We start from the raw sequence: 12,849 nt of genomic DNA, 5'->3' as shown, positions 1-12,849 counted from the left end.
TGAGCAATAATAGCTTGTCGTATCTTCGGCAGTCTCAATATTATCCTCGGACCTTCGGTCATCATATAATCAATATTAGCTATCCAAGAAAGTTTCAAACCAGCATTTAACTATTTATTGCGTGCAATCTATTGAAAGGTTTAGCAATAGAGAAATCTCAGAGTTTATTAATTCTATAAAAAAAACTGTTTCCTGGAAAAGAAAGTTTACTTCGAGAAAACACTTCAAGAGACATATTGATGGTATTCCACCAAGTTATTGACCTCTTTTAAACAAGTAAACTGCTCTATTTTACTGTCGACATAAAAGTCTTGTAAAATTTCAGGAAAATTGAAAACAGAAGAATACAATGCCAAAAGTATTTTTGATGTGGAATTCGAACTCGCGCTTACAAAAGCTGGTTAATTCAATGAGTTTAGACATGTTTTATGTATGTTTTAGTCCCGTTATCATCATACGTTTAGCTGTTCTTAATGAACATTGCAATTATTCAGATCAGTCTTCTTTAACTTGTTTGCTTCACCCGCTAAAAGTTGCCTTACGTTCATAATAAATTATATAAATTGTATTGATGGATTATTTAAAAAAAATACTTGTCAAAAGATAACCAGCATTAGGCTGTTCAAGAACAGCATTCTTAAAGCAACGTCCCATATTTCCTTCCAAATGTTCCACGAACATGTTCCAGGGAGAAAGAGCTAAATTTTCTTTAATGATTAAAGGTGCGTGAGACCATGAAAGTCGAAGGCGGGTCGTTATATACTACCGAAATCCTAGTATTCAAAGGAAGGTTATTCCTTCACATATTCTTTTACTATTCATACACTCATTCATGCACTCTCCAACATTCATTTCTTTACTCATGCATTTATTGATAAATACCGCCAATCCGACCAAAACAAAGGAGTGCATTTTTATGTCACTTCGCGTTCCTTACTGATTATTGTTTTCAACAATAATTTTAATGCTACTTTTATACCACAAAAACATCAGTCGACCTTTTCCATAAATTGAAGGTTAATAGTAGTTGATAATAATAAACCATGAATTAACGTCTGCATTTTGGAATCGTTGACGGAATCTTCAAGATGCATAAAACAAATGGCTAATGCGGCAAATAAATAACAATGTTAAAGAAATATGTGCCCGACTACCGTGCTGATATTGAAAAGTTGCATGTTTTAAGCAAAATAAACGTATAATAAATACTTGAAAGTACGCTCTTCGCATGCCAATTGATATAAAGGTTCAATGAAAGCAAAATCATCTACGTTTGTTGAATAATCGCGAAGGGTTCTAGTCGCTCACTTTTTCCATTTTCACGGATTTTACAAACACAGGAAGCATGGCAACAGGTGGCTGTAGAGACCAAAGTTGGTTAGCGTGTTGCTATTATATTAAATAGTGAAAACATAATTTTGTATGATAAATAATCAAATTATAACAAAAAATCAACATCTCTGAAAATAATTTCACTATCAAATGTATTATTAAATTCAAAGCAACTTTGCGGAAATGGTTTTCAAGCGTATGCAATAACTGCAGCGCACAGAGCGTTTAATTGAACACCATAATAACACATATTCTTAGACACTAAAATAACCATAATATCAAGCATATACAACGACGTCATAATTGTTGTCCATACAGTTGCAACAGTAGGAACACAACTATTACAATTCAGCAGTTACATAAATGAAATCGTATGCCGACAATAGCATTACAGGTTGAAATATAAAGCAACATCTTAACAAAATACATTTGCGGACGTTTGATCAACGAGTCTTTCAAAACATAAGCCTGATAAACATATAATAAAGTATTTAATCTTGAAATGCTCATCGTCATGACGAACAAGCTCATATAGAGCATGGCACTAGGGTCCATCGTTTTGTAGTATCGATGAAATGTTTCCATAAATAAGATTAATTAGTGAGTAAAAAACCCACATCTTTATACTTAATGGACATATGTCGGCGTGGTGTTCTCTTATTTTGACATACACAACCCGCCTTCCACATTAAATGTATTTTCATTGGGTAACAACTCGTACATTAACGCATGTCCAGAATAATACATTTGGACATTTTAAGACACTGGATGGCATGCAGCATATGGATCTGACTTTACCAGAGCCCAATTGTTTGAAAATTATTTTATCGTGAAATGTGATCAATGTTTTAAATCAGCACTTCATCATCGTTTCATATACATTTTAGAAACATTACAACATGTTTCACAATTTTATATTAACGAAGTTTACATTTCTAATGTATTCTGCCAAACATAAATATCAATTACCAACATAGGATAACTCCTTACATCTATACGTGTGAGTTTCAAGTGCAAGTCAAATGGCTTTTGATATGTGTACTCGTTTTACATCAACATACTTCGAAATACATTCCGTACATCATTAAGATGAATTACTCGACCCCCTTCCATATTCATCTTCATCACAACTTCCCTCAAAATCTCCTGCGGACGTTTGCCTATTGCCTGCATAATAACATCCGTGTCTTCATCCATGCCGAGGTCATTTCTGCTATTGTATATCAGCACCAGCATCTCCATCTCTATCTTCCTCCCGCTGTACCATCGTAGTGGCTCAGGGTGAGCTATGATGGCTTGTCGTATCTTCGGTAGTCTCAATATACTCCTCGGACCTTCGGTGATCATATCATTAATAGTAGCTATCCAAGAACGTTTCTGCTCATGATCCAGAGCGCAAGCTGCCATCAGATTTCGCCCTGGGATCATGTAATAGGGCAGCTCCTTTGTATTAATAGCAACTCTTAGCGCATATAATCCTTCATGAAGCCAGTGAAACAGACTTCTTTCATGAAACAATGAGTGCGGGTTATTTTCTGCTATCCATAATACAATGTTTTTAACCGTTAACGATGTCACCTCCTTCTTTTGCGGTTTTAATACATCTTTCTTCACCATTTTTCATAGCACATATAATTTAACCTGAGTGTCGTTAAGATTATTTATCAGTACGTTTTCCCCGGTGTTAAAACACATTCTATATTCAACAGGTTCATAATCGCTGCCTTTAACCCCAGCAGGAGAAACAAATGCTCCAAGTGATACAACCTCCCTAACGACGTCAGGTGATGGCCAGTAGCGATGTCTTACCGCCCATTTGGTAAGGATGCTGGGGCAGTAAAAATGTAGCGCAGCCACGGAATCCTGTTCAAGAGTATGTACTGTAAATGGCGTTAACGGTCCAGCACGCTCATGTTGTACTCTGCCTTCCCCCAGTTTAACGTTCAACCACTGATTAACATATAAGTCGCTGCTTAATAGTCCGCGACCAAATCCATCATCACACAAGGCTTTGTACGCTATTCTCGAAACATGTGTACCCAATCTCTCAAGTAGCATTCTACAGTTTCCGGAGTTACCAATACGACTCGAGAGTGTTTTAAATAAGCCTTAGGCTTTCGATGCAATCAAGCTCAAATAAATAGGTTTAAACTAAACAAAGGTTAGCACTTTAATTTGAAGGGTTTGTCATGTTGTATAATCTGATCATGAACCAAAGATTTAAAAATAACTTCCTTCCCTGAGACACACTAGATCCACAATGTAAGGTGCTATTTTAAGATCACGGTCAAACTTAAAACTTTTTTTAAGAGTTATATGCCTTTTTGGATTCTTTCATCATCGAACATGTGTGCAAAATGAACTTGTCTATCAGTTTTCTTTGTTTCAGCAACTTTGTTTCAGCAACTTTTAAGATTTGTTGTTTATACTATGTAGAAGATCAAGCTATTATGTGTATGTCACACTATTTGTCACAGCGTTATTTGCCCTTTGACAAAGGCAATGCAAAGTAAGGAAGCAAATGACACAAATTTCAGATTTATTTCATCAAGTTTTGCACCTGCTTTAAATGAGAATTATTGGGGGTGGGGGGTATTTGTCATCTTTCATGATTGTTCTAGTTCTTTTTGTATGTGTATGTCTCAAATTATCAGGTTTATTTTGAATCTTAAACCTATACCTACGCACACAACAAACATGCAGGCATGCACATTTTTTGACGGAAATTTAGGTTGGTTACTGCACTAGAAATTAAACATTTAATGTTCACATTGTTGGAAATTTCAATCGATAATTAACACTTTCCCCCTCAGAAGAAAAGTGAAAAATGGCTATATGCAACCAGCATAAAACCAGAATAGCCTGTCAGGAACTCGCAGTCTGTTCATGTTTTATGTTGTTTGCTGCTCATCAGTATCTTAGGTTTGGAAGTGAATGCTTTAAAACTTGAATCTTGTAAAACTATTTTAAATTAAATGTTATTTTCAAGTGCGTATCTGAGTGGTTATAGGTTAATACATTTTCCTTGTTAGTTTACATTCCTCAAAAATATAAATGTTTTCTTTTGCAGGTTGCCAAGGGAACAGTTGCAGAGCGCCCGGCAGCATTTAACAGACGCCTTTACCAGAAAGATGGAATGGTGCTGAAATACACAGGATACATACCTCGTAAGTTGCCTGTCATGTGTTGAAAAACAATCCAGATACATGATATATGTATGTGTCGATTACCAGTTCAGATGGATAAAAGACATTTCTTAATAGGAGTTTTAAAGTTCTAATTTCCAACCTGCAGATCCTGATGAGCAGCAGACAAAATCAAACCTGAACAGACAGTTACATGCAAGCTGTTCTGGTTTTATGCCAGTTGCATACAGCCATTTTTAGTTCGACTATAATATATGAAATATATAGTGGAGCTATCCTACTCACCCCGACGTCGGCATTACCGTGAGCGTGAGCTCTGGAATGTTAAAGTTTGCGTACCACCTCAAATATTTTCTTTGTCCCTTGACATATTGCTTTCATATTTTGCATACTTCTTTACCAACATGACCCCAATCTATAAACAAAAGCAGACAACTGTATCAAGCATTTTGTAAGAATTATTTTCCCTTTTTATACTTAGAGAAAATTGAAACTTTGGTTTAAGTTTTGTGTTTATGTTCACTTTATTCCTAAAGTATCAAAGCTATTGCTTTCATACTTGCAACACTTACTAACTATCATAAGGGCACTGTGCAGACACAGTTATGTAACTCCTACTGGCATTTTAACAGAATTACGGCACCTTTTATACTAAGAGAATTTATCATTTGGTTAAAGTGATATTATCGGCATTTTTCACTGTTGAATTGAGCTGAAAAGAATAAACAGGTCAAAAGAGTTAGTAAAAATATGGTTAGTGACCAATTATCTGCAACTCATCTTGCTTCCAGTTGTTTAATTATTTTTTTTTATAATATTCAATATTTTTCATGACTGGTGACTCCTCTAAGCCGAAATGATCTGTAAAATAAAATAGTGCTTTTTTGTCGTATAAACGAATCTGCACTAAAACTAAATTTATATTCACAGCGTAAATCGAATTATTTCTGTCGTCTGTTGTCAAAACGAAAGTACAGTTAATATTCAAATTATTATTTTTTTCTTTCCGGGATATTGTTTTAGTTTGTTGATGCTGCATTAACAAATATAAGTGTATATAAAGTGAAAACACGCAAAATAAACAACGGTTGCGATAGACACCTATAAACTGTTAGATGCCTATATTATCACTTTAAGTTTTGTGTTTTGGTCCATTTTACTCCTAAAGTATCATAGCTATTGCTTTCAGACTTGGAACACTTGCTAACTTAAATAACTATAGTAAGGGGAAAGTAAAGCAAGTTGCATGACTCTAGTTGGCTTTCTAACGGCATTATGGCCCTTTTTTGTCTTTGTAACTTTGAATATTTTGTTAAATTTTGTGTTTAGATCCACTTTACTTCTACAGTATCAAGTCTATTGCTTTTAAACTTAAAATACTTTCTTACTATCATGAGGGTACTGTACCTGGCGAGTTGAATTTGACCTTGACCTTTGAATGACCTTGACTCTAAAGGTCAAATTAATAAATTTTGCTTACATTGCCATACTTCTTTATATAACAGTGCTCCAGCCAGCTTTTCAAAATAAAGGGGAGCTTCCCCAAAAAAGGCACATTTTACACGTAATTTTGGAAAATAGGGCATTTGGTTATAAATATACTTAAGTAAATACTTTGGTTATACTATACACTTTTTAATTGTAAACATTAGTGCATTGGATGACTTCACCAATTGTATGCTGTTCGTCATTTTGTGTAATGAAATTATAATAAATATATTACTATCTACATTGGCGCTAAGGAAAACAATTTAGTAGCCAATTTCCTAACCGACTTGATCTAGCATCAGACTTCAGGCATTAGAGATATGTAGATATCATATTTCTATCCGGTGTGTGTGTGGGGGGGGGGGATTTTGATGGTTTTTTTAATCACCTATCATCATTGAACTGCATGTAAATCTTTCAGGTTCCAGTTTCAGCATCAGTTGCCTTTTAGAAGAAAATGAAATGAATAAAACATGATATAAATTCAGGGGTTTCACTGGGTCAAAAAAACGTTGTGACTGTCACTACTTAAATTCGTTGCTTTAAATAACTTTGAGCCAATGTTTGTCCACAATAATAATATGAATTAAAACAAAAATCTATATTGACAAATTTAAAGTCTCAACAATGATCAATGAAACCATGAAGGAGCATCCAGTCTGGAGATTAAAATAAAACATTGTTATTTTTAATAATAGGATATATTTTTTTTACAACACGTTATTTCAACTTATGTCAACAACGTTCACAGTTTTGTTAGGTCGCGAAAATATATGACAATATCAACATTACATTTTACTTGCAGAGTGATAAATCCTCCTTCCAAACAAGTTCTTTATTTTTTTTAAATAACAACTGTCTGCCCCTATTCATGTTGAAATTCATCATGACTGAGGACAGACAGTGTTTTAAAGTTCAGAAATAAAACCCAAACACAAATATGTTTTCCATGACGTAATTTCGGACTAAAAATTAACCGCATATTCGAATTAAAAAAAAGATGATTAATTTTCAAATGTTAATAGGTATTTTGAATTAAAAATCACTATTTTTGCAAACAAACAAAATATAGCCAAAGATATCAGAAGTTTAAAAAAATCAATAGTGCTGAATATGATTTCATTCAAGTGTGATTGTGCCTAACCAAGCGTAACCTCAGAGATAATCTTTCACAGCATGTTACTATCGTCTGCAACAAAAGGCTAATTAGTGATCTGATAACAAACCATGCCCTTGGGGCTTGTTTGTTCACATTGTGTTGACTTAATACACCCCAGGCAGTCATGTAAGGATGTTATCTGTGTATTCATGTCGATGTTTCTGGTAATTTATACGGTCTGAAAGCAGGAATTTAGAGTTTAAAAGGGCATTTGACAGAAAAATAGAGGGGCGCTTTTAAGTGGGCAAATTTTAGAGGGGCGCAGCGCCCCTCTTTTTATTGCTAGCTGGAGCTATATTAAATATATGATCAGATTGGATTCATACTCTGACAAAACAACAATTACCTGACATACCACAATGGACTCCACCCAAACCATCCCCAAGCCCCATCCAAGAATCCCCCTCCCCCCCCCCCCCCAAAAAAAAAAAACAACAACAACACCCACATTATACCTCTTCTTTATTTATGATCAGATTTGATTCATACTTTGACAAAACAACACTTACCTGACATACCACAATGGACTCCACCCAAACCAAGCCACCCCCCAGCCCCCCCTCCCCAACATGTAAAAAAAAAAAACAATATGGGATAAATTGGGATATACAAGATTGGAGAACATTTTAGCAACACACAAGTTCACCATCACAGTATTTGTCAGCAAGCCAACTAAAACTTTTCCTGAGAGCGATAGTCCATATTAGAGAACACTTGGGAAATCAATACAAATTTCCCTTACACGTCACTCTACCAATGTTTAATTGCTTGCTTTATCCATATTAGAACTTGTGAAGATGTATTAAATGCTGTGTTAGTGTCAGATATAACAATTTCTCTCTAAGCTCTTGCTATGTTAATTGAAAAGCTATGTTGTGAGTAAAACATGTACTAAAAAAACTCATAAAATCAAAAACAGGACATGACATCAATTGTGCAGTTGTTAAATACATCCTTAATTTCATTTTCAGACCGCAGGTTTGTTTTTGGCAACACATATGGAGACACCACTCGAAGCCTCTCGATTTGTTCCCATGACGCACAGTCCTACGCAGATCACGTTGCTCAAAAGTACGCAGTCAACTAGGTCACCTGTTTCTATTTATAGAACATTATGCCAAATGCATTACGCAGACATGGAAATGAGCTCATGTAGTAACTAACGCCTCTGTACAGGAGTGGCGCAATCTAAAAAAACTATACTTGTCCACGGACAACAATTCAGGAAATTTAACTTGTCCGTTGCTGAACTACACTTGTCCGTTAAACTTAATGTTTATATAAATTATAAACGCATGTATTGTTATACCTACACATGTTCCATTCTAATCAGATAAAATAGTGGCCAGTTTCTTAGAAAACTGATTATGGCAACGGTGTTATCCTCGTTGAAATTGTGCATTTCATGCGTAATATTGTCAAAACATTTTTTCATCGCGTTAAGCGTTTTAACAAAGACTCGTTGAATTAATTACACACAACTGTAAACGTTTTGTTTTATTCCCAAATGAGCATAAGTAAATGTGTAATCCGACAAACACTTCTGAATTTTAATGACAGCCATTTCCATATTCAACGTAACTATCCGGCAATGCTCGAATTTGTATGAAATCACATGAGAAAAAATGATGCTAGACTTTTGCCAACATTTGGTATGGGAAGGTATTAAACCCGGAAATGTCCGGAAAACCCGGAATTATTTTAGTTAAAACCCGGAAAAGGTAAAAATGGTTATAAATGCATTATTATTCGTCCGATATGAATAACGGTACCGTTGGAAAGAAGAGCCTCCAAAGCTTCTAACGATGTAAACATATTGTATGGCAGGGTCGTGGTCGGTTTGTAAATTGCGGTCATAGTCTGTCGACTTTTAGGGTTTTTTTCGCACACAAAAAATGCCTAATGGAAAACCCGGAAAAGGTAAAAGTGGTTTAGAGGAAACAGTTTTATTAATTCGATATTAATTATAATGGTACCTTTGTAAAGAGGATCCTTATAAGTGCCTACGAATGATTTTGATTTATATCTTATATTGAGGGTAAATAGTATATATGATGGCTTTTGTTGTCGTGAGAACAGTAAGGAAAAGACAGCGGGTGGTTTGACTATTTTCCCTCATGATCTTATTTCTGGAGTTAACTTAATATTTTATTAAAAAATTGCGACGTTGTTTTTGTTTCATTTCATTGTGCCTTAGAAAGTTACAGTTATGTTGCTCTGGTGAACATACAACCATTAAGTAGTTGAATAGTTTAATCAAATTAAGCGTATTCTCTTTTATTGTAGTTTGATTGAAATTGTCATGCAATTAGGTTAATTAGTGTTTTGCTTTTGAAGGTTTTTTTTTTCTTTTGGCAAAGTGTAATATTTCGGCGCTTTAAACCGGGTCTCAACCTCAGGCTATGCGTCGCTTTGCATTTGCCATGTTAATGCGGTGAACCCAGTGTGTGTCGTGTTTTTTGTCTTGTGTCTAATTAAATTGCAATTGGCCACATGCCTAAAATGACCGGCCTTGTTTTGACGATACAATAATTTCCTGCAGATGCAACTATATATTAACGTTATTTATAATTGATATTGGACTCGAATCTGTTAGTTCATCCCTAATACACAATTATTAAACAGCGTACATTCATAAGAATGATTCGCTAAACGTAAAATGAAGCGACGTATCTTATTAGAATTGTCAAAACCCTATTGTGTGTGTTTCCAAATTAATCGTACATTATGATAGTATGACGATATTTTGTACAATCCTGACAGACGCGTTTACTAATTGTATTTGCGTAAATTACTCGTATTGCCCTCTTTTCGTTATAATTGATGAAAACACGGAGCTTCACATCACGTTCGGTTATCTCTAGCGCCACCTCTGTTTGGAGTTGTATTATTTATTGAGTCAACTATATTTCCAAGATGGTACTTGTCACCGATAGTAAAAAATGAAGATAAGTAAGTTTATATGTCTTCGACGATATCACAAGTCCCTTAAATGTAACATGTGGAAAACAGCAATTAAGATTAAAGAAACCTCAGCTTATGTAATTTACGTCATGCACGACACGTGTAAAACATTGCTCAATTACCGGGGTCTTTGTGCCGATGTCGTTTGAACCGATAACGAACACAACAACCTGTAATGATAGTTTAATGTACAATGAACAGGATTTGATGTGAATAAAAGATAATATATCCCTTTTCCGTATATACAAGAGAAATTGAGACAAATTAGTTTCAGTCTCGTGAAAATGTGACATTTTATGTCGTGGGGACAAAGCAGGATGAAGATCCTTATCGCGCATGCATACCACCGCTTTAGTTTTACATGAAATTGGTGAGGTTATCACAGGGAAGGGGCGGAGGCGGGCACAAATCTTGACCAAAGCGTGACCAAACGATCGTTATTTGGGCATTCATAACGTTGAATATAAGTGACACGAGTGTGGTGCTTTATGAAAATTTCGGTTTGGGGGACTCAAAAAATGTATTTGAAAATCTTAACAAGTATTATCAAAGTACGGAATCCGGATAGTGCCATTAATAATCTCGTTCTCCTTTCATTACGGGCGATAGAACAAGTAATATCAAGAAACATGATGGTTATAATGACGTTTCTATGGTGTTTATTTTTTTCAATAACAAATATGTGTCACTATGAGTTGTGTATTGGCTGCAGCAAATCTACCGTGTATCTCATTTCTGGAGAAGATCCTATCAGCAACTAGGCCAATGTAGACCAATGCACAATGAATTAACTGATAAATAACTTGTGTATTCATTTTTGATACAGTGTATTCATGGCTCAAATCTCATTATTGCTGGTATGACACACCGTACTTTGTACGACTAAACAATGCAACTGAAAATAAATCCAGAAACAGAAACATAAGTGAAATGGCGAGTTGATACGGATTAAACTGTATATAGATCAATATAAGTATTTTCAAATATACACAATCGATCTTTAAAAAAATAACATGTTTTTTTTAAATTTCGTAGTATTGTTCTGATATTCTAGATGTGTTTAGAAGATCATCATATTTGCCAAACATTTACAGGGATATTTTTTTATGATATAAACGAATAAGATTATCACTTACAACGGGTTTTTAAATTGCCTCGATCAAAAATACATTCTCAACCTTATTCAACATATAAATTATTGTGTTCTTTATTAATTAGGAAACATACATGCATTCCTAAATGAAAACTTTATTTTTAATATACATTCTTTTTTTGACGGTAATAGCCGTTTTACTGCGACAGTGAATTGTTAGCATGAATTAGCTTTACATATAAGTATATAGCCTCTGTATGGGGGAATTAGGAAGAGTCCGACAGATTCCTGTACAATTGAGGTTAATAGAGGCAAATATTACAAGGGCCAGAACTTCCTAAATAATAGGCAATATATAACTTCCGGCATTAACGTACAACTGCATGTCGCCCTGAAGAATGTCCATGAGTATAAATGAAAATCCATTGAAATAATAAGAGGAGATGCGTTCACAAGAAATTATTCTTATACTAAGTATATTGAAAAAAATAATCCAAGGGTCATTATTTCAGTTTAACGGTAAGCGATATTTAAATTTCCGAATAAAAGACGGGAGAGCTAATGTCCGCCCCTATGAAATTGACGGGAGGGTTTTTATCCGGATGCCTTATATCCCTATTATATGCATGTAAAGTGATAATGTCGAAAGAAAAGCGTGTTGCACGAAAATCGACTTTAAATACTCCAAACTAACTTTTAGGGTCGGCAAGAAAAATAAAACGTAGGGTCGGGTTACCGGAAACAATTTTACGCTTTAAAACTGTACCTATAAAACAGAAAATGTCATAATTTGGTAGGAAAATCGAACAACTTATACCAACCTACAGCGCACATCTGATATTGAAAAATACTTTTGCATATTTTAGGAACGTCATAAATTTTCCTTCACAACGATATAATTTTAATTCAAGTCGGTAGAAAATATTGCTTTTATAATTACTTTTATCTTTTCCGAATTTTACGCAAAACATAATTAGGCATTAGAAATCATAAAATGTTACCAACTTTGGACGCTAACAAGAGTGCTAATTTGATATTGTAAAACATTATTGTTGCATGTTTTACAAACCTTAGAGGGCCTCTCTACTAGGATACCATTATAATTAATATGGAAAAAATAATATAGCTTTTATAATCACTTAAACATAGGTTTTCCTTAAATGTCGGTATCTCTGGTTTTTTTTTTGTTTTATATATTGTGAAATGCGCATTTTTCAGCTGATTCGTTTGATATAATTATCATGACGCTATGCTAAAAAATTAAAATTTTATTCAGAAAACATGTACATCACATGCGCAATTTTCTGGATGGGCGGACGTTTTGACGTTACGTCATAGCATATTTTGATAATAACATGAATATAATATTGACACATCATTCAAATGTTATTAACTTATACAATTACAACTATTAATGTAGCACTTGATCAATATCAAATTTCGTTTTTTGCATGGTTTGTTTTTGAATACACGTTTAAAAACAACAAATAAAATAAGTTGTAGATAAAATTAGTTTAACACAAGACAAACACATACAATATCTCCAGGTTAATTTCAAAACTGTGTTGACTGCCATTACTACGAAAGTACAAGTTTTTAAATGAAATAACGAAATAAATCCTGAACTTCTTCCATTTAGCTTTTGTTTTGACATTTTTATTATCTTA

General features: G+C 34.3%; 2 protein-coding genes across 8 annotated transcripts in view; one reads left to right on the top strand and one right to left on the bottom strand.

The window, feature by feature from the left end:
• Positions 1-12,849, bottom strand: part of LOC127838702 (uncharacterized) — a 160,083-nt gene that overhangs the window by 133,603 nt on the left and 13,631 nt on the right. Inside the window, exon 6 of one of the 7 annotated variants that reach the window (XR_008029916.1) lies at positions 2,911-2,973. The exons of the other annotated variants lie outside the window; for them this stretch is intronic. The gene's annotated coding sequence lies outside the window, so the exon portion shown is untranslated. The remainder of the gene's footprint in view (positions 1-2,910; positions 2,974-12,849) is intronic. 7 annotated transcript variants of the gene reach the window in all.
• The window catches only part of LOC127838705 (uncharacterized protein C10orf82-like), a 115,511-nt gene that overhangs the window by 97,464 nt on the left and 5,198 nt on the right, over positions 1-12,849 (top strand). Inside the window, exon 5 of the mRNA XM_052366629.1 lies at positions 8,097-8,298. Coding sequence (XP_052222589.1) covers positions 8,097-8,212 — 116 coding nt within the window. The 3' untranslated portion in view covers positions 8,213-8,298. The remainder of the gene's footprint in view (positions 1-8,096; positions 8,299-12,849) is intronic.

This window comes from Dreissena polymorpha, chromosome 7, assembly GCF_020536995.1.
Source record: "Dreissena polymorpha isolate Duluth1 chromosome 7, UMN_Dpol_1.0, whole genome shotgun sequence".
Taxonomy (NCBI): domain Eukaryota; kingdom Metazoa; phylum Mollusca; class Bivalvia; order Myida; family Dreissenidae; genus Dreissena; species Dreissena polymorpha.
Note: the sequence above shows the minus strand (reverse complement) of the source record. Positions and strands in the feature narration are given on the sequence as shown.